The 14,621-nt window shown below is 42.4% G+C and overlaps 1 protein-coding gene across 2 annotated transcripts in view; it reads left to right on the top strand.

Annotated features, from left to right (window-relative positions):
• mkk6a (mitogen-activated protein kinase kinase 6a) overlaps positions 1-14,149 on the top strand; it is a 30,215-nt gene extending 16,066 nt beyond the window's left edge. Inside the window, exons 3-13 of one of the 2 annotated variants that reach the window (XR_014383157.1) lie at positions 60-108; positions 890-1,003; positions 2,219-2,338; positions 3,755-3,871; positions 5,854-5,905; positions 6,165-6,292; positions 8,361-8,438; positions 8,832-8,971; positions 10,708-10,753; positions 11,029-13,891; positions 14,020-14,149. Coding sequence is in view for 1 of the 2 variants with exons in the window: in NM_001123709.1 (NP_001117181.1) it covers positions 60-108; positions 890-1,003; positions 2,219-2,338; positions 3,755-3,871; positions 5,854-5,905; positions 6,165-6,292; positions 8,361-8,438; positions 8,832-8,971; positions 10,708-10,753; positions 11,029-11,106 (922 nt within the window). In the remaining variant the exon portion in view is untranslated. Of the gene's footprint in view, positions 1-59; positions 109-889; positions 1,004-2,218; positions 2,339-3,754; positions 3,872-5,853; positions 5,906-6,164; positions 6,293-8,360; positions 8,439-8,831; positions 8,972-10,707; positions 10,754-11,028; positions 13,892-14,019 lie in introns of those variants that run through there. The other variant, NM_001123709.1, reaches the window with a different exon arrangement.
• Positions 14,150-14,621: the final 472 nt, after the last annotated feature.

Here is a 14,621-nt window from a genome sequence, read left to right as displayed (position 1 = left end):
ATGTCACATTTTTAAAGGAATGCATGGTATTAATCCCACTACCTTTCCTCTCTCCTCAGCCCCCCTCGAGATCTGGATTCCAAAGCCTGTGTTACCATTGGAGAAAAGGTGGGGAAGGGAAGAACGTTGTGTTCAGGCTGTAGTACTTCACTTTCTATCACCTTTTGCGGTTTTACTTGGGTCATGTTCATTAGACACCAAACGGACTGAAACAGGGAGGGACTGCTTGGGGTGTATTCATTACGCCGATTCTGTTGGAAAACGTTTCTTAAACGGAATGGGGACGGACCTGAATTTGTCCAATAGAAACTCATGTTTTGTAACTTTGGACTAATGTTTACACCCCTGGACTTCTCCTATAAGAAGCACTTACTTTAGTTTTGCGTTGCTAAGCTTTTTGAAAATGTTTTCTGTTGCGTGTCCTAATGAACATGACCTTAGCGTTTTCTCTAATGCATTTACTGGGTGACTTTGATGTGACTGATAGACTTTTCTCATGCTGTGCATCTCAGACAAACGTGACGATCACCTCTGTGCAGATGATGTATTTGTTTTAATTTCTGAATAATCCTGATGAAACAAATCACTGATGCCAGAGAGAAACTAGACAAAAAGACAGGGAGAGTGTTGAAGAGGGTTATACTGTAGTCAACGATAAGTATATGGTTTTGGTGTCAAAATGGTGATGTCATTACCTGACTCAGAAATCGAAAACTATACCACCCAGGTTTACCTGGACTTGTCCAATAAGAAATATTTTATTTTTGTTTTCTGATGGGTCCTAATGAACACGACTCTGGGGTTTTCTCTTTTGCATGTATTGGTTGAACTTGATGTGATTGGCTGATAGACCTCTTTCCCTCTCCACTGTGTTTCTCTCTCTGGCCAGAACTTTGTTGTGAAGGCAGATGACTTGGAGCAGATTGGGGAGCTGGGTAGAGGAGCGTATGGTGTGGTGGACAAGATGAGACATGTGCCCAGTGGGCTTATCATGGCCGTCAAGGTGGGTGGAGTCCTCCAGTTGGCTCCACGTTGCAGATAGAAATGCCATGAATAGAGACAAAACAATTCCTTATTCTACATGTCAGAGGCATGTTTGTTCTACATAGCATATTTGTATCTGAATGTTTCAAAATATTGCGTTCTACTGAAAGACATTTTAGATTTCTGTACAGTGCATTCGGAAAGTATTCAGACCCCTTGATGTAAATAAGGCATTTCAGTTTTGTTTTAATTTTTTTGTCTTAATCAGTTGTTGCTTTGTCATTGTGGGGTATTGTGGGGTGTTACGGGGTACTGTGTCTAGGTTGATGAGGGGGGGGTATTGAATCCATTTTAGAATAAGGCTGTAACGTAACAAAATGTGGAAAAAGTCAAGGGTTCTGAATACTTTCCGACGGCACTTTATCAGAGATGTTTATTAGATATTTGATATTAGATACGTTTTCAAAAGTCAAAACAGACATTTTCTATTTATATATCTGAGATGTTTATTAGATAAGTGTGTGTGTCACATTTAAAGACAAGCCACACAGCTCTATCTCAACATCAACACTCCTGACCAACACAGACCTATGCTGTTTTGACAACTAGTATGGTCATTTTGGGCTCTCAAGTGGAACAGCGGTCTAAGGCACTGCATCTCAGTGCTAGAGGTGTCACTACAGACCCTGGTTCGATTCCAGGCTGTATCACAACCGGCCGTGATTGGGAGTCCCATAGGGCTGCGCACAATTGGACCAGCGTTGTCCAGGTTAGGGTTTGGCTGGGGTAGGCCGTCATTGTAAATAAGAATTTGTTCTTATCTGTTAACTTACTTGCCTAGGTAAATAAAGGTTAAAAATGTTTTACTGTCAAGCCAAATGTGACAATGAATGACCTCTGTGCAGATGATGTATTTGTTTTAATTTCTGAATAATCCTGATGAAAGAAACCACTGATGCCAGAGAGAAACTAAACAGGTAGTTTAACAGTAATGGATGAGGTTATGGTGTCATATGCAGATGTCATACCAAATTTAAAGTTTATTTTCACTGGGAAGTCAAGCAAGTGAGCCCTTAACTATATTTAATTTACATACAAATACAAAATAGATACATTATGGAAGAGCTAATTAGTATTCCTGTGAGTCTTCCATTCAAATTGCCATGGTCTGAGCCAAAGGGCTTTGTTCCTTCTAGTGATTGTATTTCTGTGACTGCCCCCCCCCCCCTCCCAGAGGATCCGGGCCACAGTGAACACCCTGGAGCAGAAGAGACTGCTGATGGACCTGGACATCTCCATGAGGACCGTGGACTGCTTCTTCACGGTCACCTTCTACGGCGCTCTCTTCAGAGAGGTCAGCTCTCAGCACCACATCTGTAGCACAAACTGGGTTTACACAGGCAGCCCAAATATTGTATTTTGCCCATTTATTGGCAAAAGTTCTGATTTGTTCAAAATACCAATTATTGGCCAAAAATCTGAATTGGGTTACTTGTGTAAACAGCCATAGACGGCACACCGTCACATTCGCTCTTAGTTTGCCAAATTAAGATGGAGTTATCTGGACTTTATTTTAATTGGTTAAAAAAAACTGTCCTTGTCTCGTTCCCTTCATCAACTGGTTGGAAAAGACTTAACAGGTTGTTACGTTCCCCAGCAAGAAAACCAAAAATTGTCACTCAAACCGAAAGGGGAACCAAGAGTCACTGAGAACAACCAAAAGGAAACGGGTAGGGTTTCAGGAGGGGTTCTGAAGGACACTCATGGGGGTGTCCACTGAAAGTTGACTAGCACCAACAACTGGGACCTAAAAGACACCCACCATGAGACACACTATATTTGCCCAAGAAGAGGCAAACAAAATCACCAAACTTAAAGACAGGAAGCAAACCAAAAAAGGTGGAACAAAACTAAATCAGGGAAGACCAGATAAAGGATTGTTATTCTAGAATGATGGGGGAACCAGCACAGGTGTAACACATGCTGACTAACGAGATGGGGGGGAACCAGCACAGGTGTAACACATGCTGACTAACGAGATGGGGGGGAACCAGCACAGGTGTAACACATGCTGACTAACGAGATGGGGGGGGGAACCAGCACAGGTGTAACACATGCTGACTAACGAGATGGGGGGGAACCATCACAGGTGTAACACATGCTGACTAACGAGATGGGGGGGGGGGGGGACCAGCACAGGTGTAATACATGTCGACTAACGAGATGGGGGGGAACCATCACAGGTGTAACACATGCTGACTAACGAGATGGGGGGGGGGGGGGGGGGACCAGCACAGGTGTAACACATGCTGACTAACGAGATGGGGGGGGGGAACCAGCACAGGTGTAACACATGCTGACTAACGAGATGACACCAGTCAGTGCGCCCTACGTGCTAAAGTACTATACGTGCTAAAAGTCCAACCTCAAAACATAAATGGAAAAAACAAACCTGTGAAAACAACATTATGGTGGAAGCTCGTGGCTAGGCTGGCTTCCACTTGGCCACATCTTTCTGCCCTCAAATACATTTTCGATTCAGTTGAGTTTTCAAATTACGATTAAAAGTAGTCTCCTCTGTATTAGTCATGGAAGGACTTACTTGCTTTTTTTTGTGTGTGTCACACTGACCTCTGTGCAGATGTATTTTGTTTTAATTTCTGAATAATCCTGATGAAAGAAACCACTGATGCCAGAGAGAGAAAAACAAACAGGCTGAGTATTTAAAGAGGTAGTTCTATAGTAATAGGTGTTGTCTCTGCGTTGCCAGGGTGACGTGTGGATCTGCATGGAGCTGATGGACACGTCTCTGGATAAGTTCTACAAGCAGGTGATAGATAAAGGCATGACCATCCCTGAAGACATCCTGGGGAAGATCACTGTAGCGGTGAGTGGACACCTGGGTCGTGTTCATCAGGGCACACAATGAAGATCATTTAAAAAAACGATTTGCAATGGAAAACAAATGAGTTTCTTATTGGTCCAGGTAGGCCCTCCCTGTTTCAGTTTTTATTCTGTTTGGTGCCTAATGAGCACAACCTGCAGGGTTACTGAATAATGCTTATAGCTACAGTATAACGTCACACTGACCTCTGTGCAGATGATGTATTTGTTTTAATTTCTGAATAATCCTGATGGAAAAAAAACGCTGATGCCAGAGAAACTAAACAGAACAAAACAACATGGATAATACTGAAGTACACTGTCCTATTGATATGATTTATATTGTCATCTGTAAAAAGTGTCCACACCAGCTTGTTGTGATGCTGTATAAGGAACAGTCACACAGCTACTCCTGTTCCCTCAGGTTATCTGGAATGATGTCATTAACTCCAATTTGTAAGTCGCTCTGGATAAGAGCATCTGCTAAATGACGTAAATGTAAATGTTCTATGGGCTAGGTGGGACGTGCTGCGGGACACAGCCAGTGAAATATCAGGGCGGCAAATTCAAAAACAACAAAATGTCATAATTCAACTTTCTCAAACATACAACTATTTTACACCATTTTAAAAATACACTTCTCCTTGATGTAACCACATTGTCCGATTTCAAAAATGCTTTACAGCGAAAGCAAAACATTAGATTATGTTAGGAGAGTACATAGACAAAAATAATCACACAGCCATTTTCCAAGCAAGGACATGTGCCAATAAAACCCAAAATACAGCTAAATGAAGCACTAACCTTTGACGATCTTCATCAGATGACACTCCTAGGACATTATGTTACACAGTACATGTATGTTTTGTTCAATGAAGTTCATATTTATATCCAAAAACAGCATTTTACATTGGCGCGTGATGTTCAGGAAATGTATTCCCACCAAAACCCTCTGGTGAATGTGCACATCAATTTACAAAAATACTCATCATAAACGTTGACAAAATATATAACAATAATTTAAAGAATTATAGATGGACTACCCCTGGATGCAACCGCTGTGTCAGATTTTAAAATAGCTTTACGGAGAAAGCACATTTTTCAATATTCTGAGTATATAGCTCAGCCATCACGGTGAGCTATTCAGACACCCGCCAAGTTCGAGGGAACCTAAACTCAGAATTAGTATTACAAATATGCTCTTACCTTTGCTGATCTTCGTCAGAATGCACTCCCAGGACTGCTACTTCCACAAGAAATGTTGTTTTTGTTCCAAATAATCCATATTTATGTCCAAATACCTCCGTTTTGTTCGTGCGTACAGAGCACTATCCAAAGGCATAACGCGCGAGCTTGGTACCAGAGACAAAGTCAAAATGTTCCATTACCGTACTTAGAAGCATGTCAAACGCTGTTTAAAATCAATCTTTATGGTATTTTTAACGTAGAATTGCGATTAATATTCCAACCGGACAATAGCATATTCATTCAAGAAGAAAAAGAAGGAACGGCGTGCTCGCGTGACTGCGCATATCCAATCCCTTTGTTGCCAGGCAGACCACTCAGTAACTGAGCTCCTATACTCTGCCCAGTGACAGGAAAATGCTCAAACCACTTTCTGAAGGCTGTTCACAGCCAATGGAAGCCTTAGGAAGTGCAACGTCACCCCACAGACACTGTAGCTTCGATAGAGAATCAAAAGAAGAACTACAATTCTCAGACTTTCCACTTCCTGTACAGAATCTTCTCAGGTTTTTGCCTGCCATATGAGTTCTGTTATACTCACAGACACCATTCAAACAGTTTTAGAAACTTCAGAGTGTTTTCTATCCAAATCTACTAATAATATGCATATTCTAGTTTCTGGGCCATAGTAGTAACCTGTTTTAAATTGGGTACGTTGTTCATCCGGCCGTGAAAATACTGCCCCCTGGCCCAGTCAGGTTCAAATGCAGTGTGTGTAACTGCTTCTGTCTCTCTCTCCAGATCGTCAAGGCTTTGGAGCATCTGCATAACAAACTTTCAGTGATACACCGAGGTAAATGAAGGATACGATTTTGTTAGCCTGCTGAGCTAAAGCCAAGGCAAACGGCTTGGGGGAGCTGGGAGCTAACAAGTCTTCATGTCTTGGGCACGGTTACTCATCACTCGGTCACCTCCTTTACTCACGTTGATCTGAAATGGTCCTTTATTTTATTAGTATTTTTTTGCCCTCCGCCACAGTTGTTGGGACTAAACTATTCGTTATTATGAAAAATATTCTTAATAAAAAAAAAAAACATCTAACCTTTGTGCAGATGTGAAACCGTCCAACGTGCTGATCAACACACAGGGCCAGGTGAAGATGTGTGACTTTGGCATCAGCGGCCACCTGGTGGACTCTGTGGCCAAGACCATGGACGCCGGCTGCAAGCCCTACATGGCGGTGAGTAGGAATGGGGAGAGAGAGAGGTGGGTGAGCTCTGAGACCTTCTTGGCCATGTTCAGTAGGCACCAGGGTTTCTGTTAGCCAGTAATAGACGGCTTTTGGTAAAAAAAAAAAATTGAAAAGACAAAAAAATTTTGCTGCCGAGGGACAATTGTCCAGGAGAAGAAAAAATCCTATTGCAAAATAATGCTTTTTAGCCTATTCGTTGATGGAAATACTAGTCGACATAAATGCGTTTGACCGGTCATGCTTACAGTGCATCTTTATTTAAAAATGGATTCAATTCATTTATTTTTCTAATGACAAATCGAAAACAAGTTTTTAGAAATGTTTGCAAATGTATTACAAATAGAAATACCTTATTTACATAAGCTTTCAGACCCTTTGCTATGAGACTCGAAATTGAGCTCAGGTGCATCCTGTTTCCATTGATCATCCTTGAGAGGTTTCTACAACTTGATTGGAGTCCACTTGTGGTAAATTGTGTTTCCCATTTATATATGCAACGGTATGTGTAGGCTTCAGTGCGTCACACACCACTTTGAAATGAGCTGGAGGCAGTATGCATTTTGAAAACATACTTGCATGTAATTGTTTGAAACCTGAATGTTTTACTTCATAATATGAGACATGTCTTACCTACCTTCAAAGTAAAATCCGTCCATAGAAACGTGGTGGCAATTATTTTATAGACTTCCATATGCCATTGAAACCAGTAGCATATTCAACTTTCTTTCATTGTCCAGTAGCCAAAGGCACAATCCTAGTCATGTTAGCAACCCATGCTAGTTGCATCTTTAGTTGCATCCCTCTTTCTAAATTGTGTGTGCGGTGTGATTTGACAACGCTGTTTTCGTGCTAATTGCATTATGGAATGAACATCCGCGTATAGCCTACTGCCTTGTGCTCATTTCTGCGCTTATAATGTGAAGAAATAATAGTTTATCGACATTTTAAGTTAATGTTCTGCTCTGTTGCATCAGCCTCGTAATTTTTTTAAATGTAGCCTAGGCCTACTGGTTGTATGAATTTGGGATCCTTCGTCCCACAACTGTCCCAGAATCTGTTTGGAAAAGGCCATTTCTTTCTCGCACAGAACAATAAGCCTACCAATAGAATAGGTCAACTTCTCTGTTATGGGGGTACTAGATTGACATAGGCTAGTGATGTTGCTGTTTGTTACTGGTCTTGTTGGCTGAGGAGAAGGACACGTGACAGCCATTCTAACATCTTCAAAGTGCTCATCAGAATTAGGTTATAAGGATGCACACCGTTGCATCCTGGAATGGCATGTTCTGTTAAAATGAATAACCATCATGTAAAAGTGACTTCAATGGGTGGACTCCCTAATCAGATTACCCACCCGATGTCTACATTTCGTGAATGCGCACATTTCTCAAATGTCTGTTTAAATTAAAATGCTGCCGGTCAAATGTCCTGCGCCACATTTTCCTAAAGGAAACCCTGTTTTAGAGAAGTTTGACACGTAAGAAATAAAATGTCCATATCGAACAAGTTAATGTGGTACCTCCTACGTTTCCATTTCGTGCCGACTGAACACGACCCTGGTTGCAGCGTAAGGCTTCTTCAGTCGTTGGTTGGCCAGATTCCAGGTTCTTTTTCGTGGTCAAGCTGTGCCTCTCAGAAGAATTCTACATCATATTGATGTGGTTCCTGAGATGCTAAACGTGACGATCACCTCTGTGCAGATGATGTATTTGTTTTAATTTCTGAATAATCCTGATGAAAGAAACCACTGATGCCAGAGAGAAACTAAACAGAACAACAGGGAGTGTGTGTGTTGAACAGAGATGGGGAGAGGTGGCTCTGACACCGTCTGGGCCACGTTCAGTAGGCATCGCATGGAAAACGTCTAACACAACAAAAATACTTAACACCACCCTGGTCTAGTTGTGGTTGGGAGCGCACTGCCTGAAGGAAATAGGATTGGTGCTTGTTGTGTTGATGTCGTTGTTATATGTTACAGTGGTATTCTTATCCTATGTGATGGCGTTGGTGTCATTATGTAATGGTGTTGATAGTGTTTTCATTCCCTCGGTTTCAGCCGGAACGGATAAACCCCGACCTCAACCAGAAAGGCTACAGCGTCAAGTCAGACATCTGGAGTCTAGGAATCACAATGGTGAGTCAGACATGATTGGGACCAAATCCTGGATTGAGATCATGTAAACTGTGCATTAATGTCAAATTACATCCATTCATCTCAAATCGGTATTCTACCAGTAACAACCACACCAATTCTTTCAACAGCAGGGTCATGTTCATTAGGCACCAAACAGAAGAAAATGGGACTGAAACGGAGAGGGGCTACCTGAATTTATGTGATTGTTTTCTGTTGCAACGTTAGTTTGTAATGGTGTGTCCTAATGAATACAACATTGGTCTGAGTGATGATTCTACTGTATTGTCCCATGTTTCTTTATGACGGTAAATACCAGTCTCCATAGTTGAAAGATGAGCTTCTGCCTGCCTCTCTCTGTGGGTTAACAAGCCTCTGTCTGGTCCTCTGCCCCAGATTGAGCTGGCCATTCTGAAGTTCCCCTATGACTCGTGGGGTACACCCTTCCAGCAACTGAAGCAGGTAGTGGATGAGCCCTCTCCACAGCTGCCCTCGGACCGCTTCTCCCCTGAGTTTGTGGACTTCAGCTCCCAGTGGTGAGCCCATCTCTCTCTCCCTGTCTGCATTCCAAAAGGCACCATCTTCTCTGTTTAGTACGGATGGGTATGAGAACTCAACGTCAAACCTTTCTTTTTAACCAGAGGTCACCCTTTTCCCCCCAAATACTGTAAAAGTATATGGTGGAATGGTTCCACACTGAAAATATACAGAAACATTAGTTTGAGAAAGACAAGCGTGTTTTCATAAGAATTATTAAGCCTAAACCGACTAAACCAAACTGATGTTGTCGCTGTATTCATCACTGTGAGCATTGTTCAACGTTAATCCATTTAGAACATTCCAAAGAACAGGCAGAATAAACTAAATGGAACATCTGTAGGCCTATATCGAAAAGATTTTGGTTTGTAACCCTGAAGAAATGTCAACATTCCAAACTGAGCCTCGTTTCAAATGATCACTGGTTGAGAATAACTGTTCCAGATGCACATCACTTCGCACTGGCAACTTTTTTTCATTTGGAAAAATATTCTGTTGTGTTTTCTTGTTGTATTAGATCATGTTTTTGCTCTAAAATAGGTGTCTTGACTGTGAGTGCTCAGGAAATGAACAAAACAAGGCTATGCCATTGCAAAGCCATAGACTTCTACATGCAAGCGCCCCTGCTGAGGTTACTGCCTTTTAGACAATTGTTTCACCATATAATATAACCAGTTGATATTATGGTTTAAAAAAAGGAATCTTAAATGGCAATTGTTTTATTGACTATATATATAGTCAATAAATATATATATATATATATATAACATCATATATATATAGTGCCTAATTATCATAACCATTACAGATTTTATATATATTTCTATCTGTAATGGTTATGATAATTAGGCACTGTTGGCATAGATATACGCACACAATTGTCCATGTGTTCTAAAAGTAAAAAAATATTTATATATTCTCCATTCTGAGTACGATTAAAAGTCCTGTGAGTACTCGAACAGTAAAATAAATAAATGTAAAATGCCCATCCCTACTATTTAGTGCACTACCTTTGACCAGGACCTGTAGGGTTTAGAGCCCTGGTCAAAAGTAGTGCACTGTATAGGGTGTTATTTACTGCCTGTCTGGCCTTGCTGATGAGGCAGTTGAACCAAACACCACCAGGTGGCACTGCCCTGCTGTCCCCTCCCTGTGGGTCCAGGCCTGGGCACTGCCCTGCTGTCCCCTCCCTGTGGGTCCCCTTCAGCCTGCGCATCTCTGACTGCTACAACATATGTGGTTGGTGAGACTGATTGTGGGACTTCCTGGTTAAATAAAAGCATTTAAACCTTCTCCAGACATTATCAGATCTGTTTATCTGCCCAGTGTGAATGCAACCTGGGGAAAAAAGACGACCTGGAAATGAATCCACCTACATTTTTTAGGATGACCCAGTTGTCCTGACCTAGTCCCACCTTGGCCCACTCTATAAATGTCGTGCTGAAGCTTTCATGTAGGCTTATCTGGTGTAAATGTGTTTTGGTGTACTTAGGGTTGCACAATTACGGCAACCTTCCCAGGTTGGAGGATTCTGCATTTCCTGCTTATTCCTTCCTGATTCTTGGAATCTCCTAACTGGGATATCTGGCATAACTTTTCCAAAAATCCCAGGTTATCAGAATTTTGTCCTCAAACAGGCTTTGATGTGTTGGGGGCTCTTACTAAAGGTATATTGTAAGAACTGTCCAGTATTGAGGCATGTTTCTCAGTTCTTTGTTTTGTTTTCTCTCTGCAGCTTAAGAAAGAAACCCAACGAGAGACCTGCCTACACAGAATTAATGGTTGGTTTTAGATCCTCATAAGCATTTGTTTAAATCAGTGAATACGTGTAATGTTTTTTTCTCTCTTCATTCACATCGTCTTTGTAAAGGCTCTCTTCCTGTCTCCGTTTCCTTTTTGTTATGTGTCCACAAGAGGACAGGCTTACCCAAGTGTTTAGTCAAACCATGATGATGATGTATTTAAATCTTGTGTGTAAATGTGTACTTTCTGTTGGACTACTGTTTATTTTAGGAATTGTTGACTCGTGGTGTTTTCTCATGTATTATTTTTACAGCAACACCCCTTTTTCACCCTGCATGACTCCAAAGAGACGGACGTAGCCAGCTTTGTCAAGATCATCCTGGCAGACTGACACGCCCCTCCACCCACCAGGGTAGGAGCTGGCGGGACTTCTCCACCCACCAATCCAAGGCCTTTCAGAAAGCTCACTGGAATTGATCTGCCACACAACTCCAACTTTCTGTCCACCTACCTACTCCTACAGGGTTTCCCCAAAGACTGACTACAGCTCACAGATGCCACGTGGGAAAGCTCTTGTAATATGAACTCAAGATGTTGATGGTGTCCACCCAAACTGGAGATGGTCAACTCGCCCACGGGTCCAACAAACCTTTCCCTCCCTCTACTCCTACAAACTAAACTGAATCAAACTCCTCACTGTACCAGTTTTCTGATTGGACAGTGTCTATCAGCAGGAAGAAAATCTCTTTACACATACTGTATGTCCATCACTCTGAATTACACAGAAAGCGAAAAAGAATTCGGTGACATGTGAACGTTTCTATATAATGAATTGAAAATATATATATTTTTCATTTATGCGTTTTGGTTTTTCTGATACAGTTTGTAATACTGTATATTTTCATCAAATATTAATTTAAGGGAGTGTCTTTACTCTTTCTGAATTGTATCATGAGGGGAAGAGGTGACCTACATTTCTCGTCTCGCCTTCTGCTGATTGGTCAGTAATGGGACGGCAGCTGCTGTCGTCGGGCAGGGTTTTGGGAGGCTCTGGAGGGGTCAGACGAAGTAAGTTTCTTTGTAGGGGGAAGTTCAAAGGTGAAAGCGTGACTGGGGACCCTGGACAAAAGGAATTGCAAGTCCTACCTAGGTCTCTTTGGTGGCATGGGAATGCGAGGCATCCGTTATCATCTGACCCTATATACAACCCCTCACCCCTCTGCCCCGCCCCTTCCTAACCATCACACCCTGCTCTGTCACCAACAGGATGTAAACAGTGTATTCTCATATAGTACATGGACTTGTAATTGGGGGAATGATAATCTAACTATCCAGACTATACTGCATCTATCTTCCAGTCCCTCTGAGCCATTTTAAAAGCTGTATTTTCATTATTAATTATGACTATTATCACTTGGTTTCCTGGATATGGTTGGGGGCTGCTGTTTGACCCATTTTAACTTTTATTTTTTTTCTTCTAATTTTCCTTTTCCCGAGTGCTGGACAGGAACATGTCAGTATCGTGTTTCGTCCCTGAAGCACAGAGAGGTCTACGAAGCCTCATGCCTTACACGTACAGTATGTTAGGGAAAATAATTTATGTGTTGAAGATGTAAATACTATTTTGGACAACTTTTTCTCTTTTTAAATGTAATGTTGGCAATGTGGCGGCAGAGTGGACGTGTAGTTGTGTGCTATGCGGCTGATTGTTGTGTACTGGTTGGTTTTAATGCAGTCGGTGTGTGAGAGAGGCAAACGCAGCCCGCTGACTCCTCCTGTAATCATCCGCCTGTTTGATCGATCTGCTGCAGCCACCTCTCAGGTTTCAATGCCCTGCTTTAAGTCAGCGGAGGCGGCCATGTTTATTTCCCCACCATGTTGTACCTCACATCAGCGCTGGGTTGTGTTCATTAGGCACCAAACGGAAGAAAACAAACGGTGAGGAACTACCTGGACTTGGTCCGAATAAGAAACGCTAATGTTCGGTTCCTCGTTGTTAAACGCTTCCCGTTGCATGCCCCAATGAACGCAACCCTTTATGGTGGAAGACTACTTATGTGTGAGATCATGCTAGGCTGTGAATGGGTACCTGCCACCTAGGCTTGAATCCCAAATCTAATCCCTAGACAATCATCTAGGTCCGAGACCGATTTGGAGGTATGAGCACTATAACAAGGTGACGCAATCACCATATTGGTTAAAGTTTCCACTCCATACTTTATGGAAGTGCCCTAGGGAGTAGGGAGGCTCTAGGTTGATCTGGAGCTCAACCCTCTGGACTCTGCTATGCAGTGGCCCTCAGGTCTTTGATCAGGACTATGAGAATCCTGCCATGTGACCACCAGTGGTAGTGGTGGCACTTGCCCTTAGTGTTTTCAGGGTGCGTCCAAAAGGAGGCCCTATTTCCTTTCTCTTCTTTCTAGGGAACCGGGTGCCATTACAGACCCAGCCTTGGTCTGTAACTGGTAAGCCTATCTGGTCTTCTCTCTGACGTACATTGTAGTGGGCTTCTTATCAAAGTTGGTGGATGAGGAGTATTTATAATATGTGAGTAAAGAAGGGAAAGCAAATAAAGAGCTGCTGTGATTTGACTTTTTTTCTTCTTGTCGGCCATCTTAGAAGTGGGCCACTGTAATCCTCGGAATAGTTCCGTTCCACTTTTTAGTTCCGTAAAGCAGACTAGAGCAGTGAACAACACATTAGAACGTAGCGTGATGGGCCCATTCACAATGTGTTCATGGCTGTCTAACTGACGGTGTTAGTTCTTTATGTGTTACTTTGTAGTTTGTGAAGCTTAAGGATCTAGAAGTGGAGCGGGACTATTCCAATTAGTACAGAGGCTCCTCACAACACACTGATTCCTTATGTGTTGAGAAGATTGAGTAATACTGGGTGGATGGAACTGTACAGGGTGGATGACTAGGTGGATGGAACTGTACAGGGTGGATGACTAGGTGGATGGAACTGTACAGGCTGATGACAGGGTGGATGGAACTGTACAGGGTGGATGGAACTGTACAGGGTGGATGGAACTGTACAGGCTGGTGGATGGAACTGTACAGGCTGGTGGATGGAACTGTACAGGCTGATGACTGGGTGGATGGAACTGTACAGGGTGGATGACTGGGTGGATGGAACTGTACAGGGTGGATGACTGGGTGGATGGAACTGTACAGGCTGATGACTGGGTGGGTGGAACTGTACAGGCTGATGACTGGGTGGGTGGAACTGTACAGGGTGGGTGGAACTGTACAGGCTGATGACTGGGTGGATGGAACTGTACAGGGTGGATGGAACTGTACAGGCTGATGACTGGGTGGATGGAACTGATGGTCTACCTCTCTCATTCACTCTACATGCCACCACGTCATTGGGTGGTTCTGACAAACTTGAACTGTGGGAAGACAAAATAAAGGCTTTATTCTTAAATGAAATGTGTCTTTGTCAATTACTGTTATCGCACCAAACTTCTTGAGTGTCCCGTTTTATCATTCGTTGACAATGATCAAAGTTTATTGGTCGCATACACAGTTTAGCAGATGTTATAGCGAGTGCAGCCAAATGCTTGTTACTAGCTCCGAACAGTGCAGCAGAAATGCCAAACAAGAAATCAAATGTCAGAACGAAACCAGTTAACAACCCAAATAACACTCAGTAATCCAAATGCAATCTATGCGTCTATACTAGTGTTGACACGATACCAGTATTTTGACTTCGATACCAGGTTTATTATACTCGATACCAGTGGAGGCTGCTGAGGGGAGGACTGCTCATAATAATACACTGCGCAAAAAAATAAAGGGAACACTTAAACAACACAATGTAACTCCAAGTCAATCACACTTCTGTGAAATCAAACTGTCCACTTAGGAAGCAACACTGATTGACAATACATTTCACATGCTG

This window comes from Salmo salar, chromosome 03, assembly GCF_965601325.2.
Source record: "Salmo salar chromosome 03, fSalSal1, whole genome shotgun sequence".
Classification (NCBI taxonomy): domain Eukaryota; kingdom Metazoa; phylum Chordata; class Actinopteri; order Salmoniformes; family Salmonidae; genus Salmo; species Salmo salar.
The sequence above is the reverse complement of the archived record's forward strand: the minus strand, read 5'-3'. Positions and strand labels throughout refer to the sequence as shown.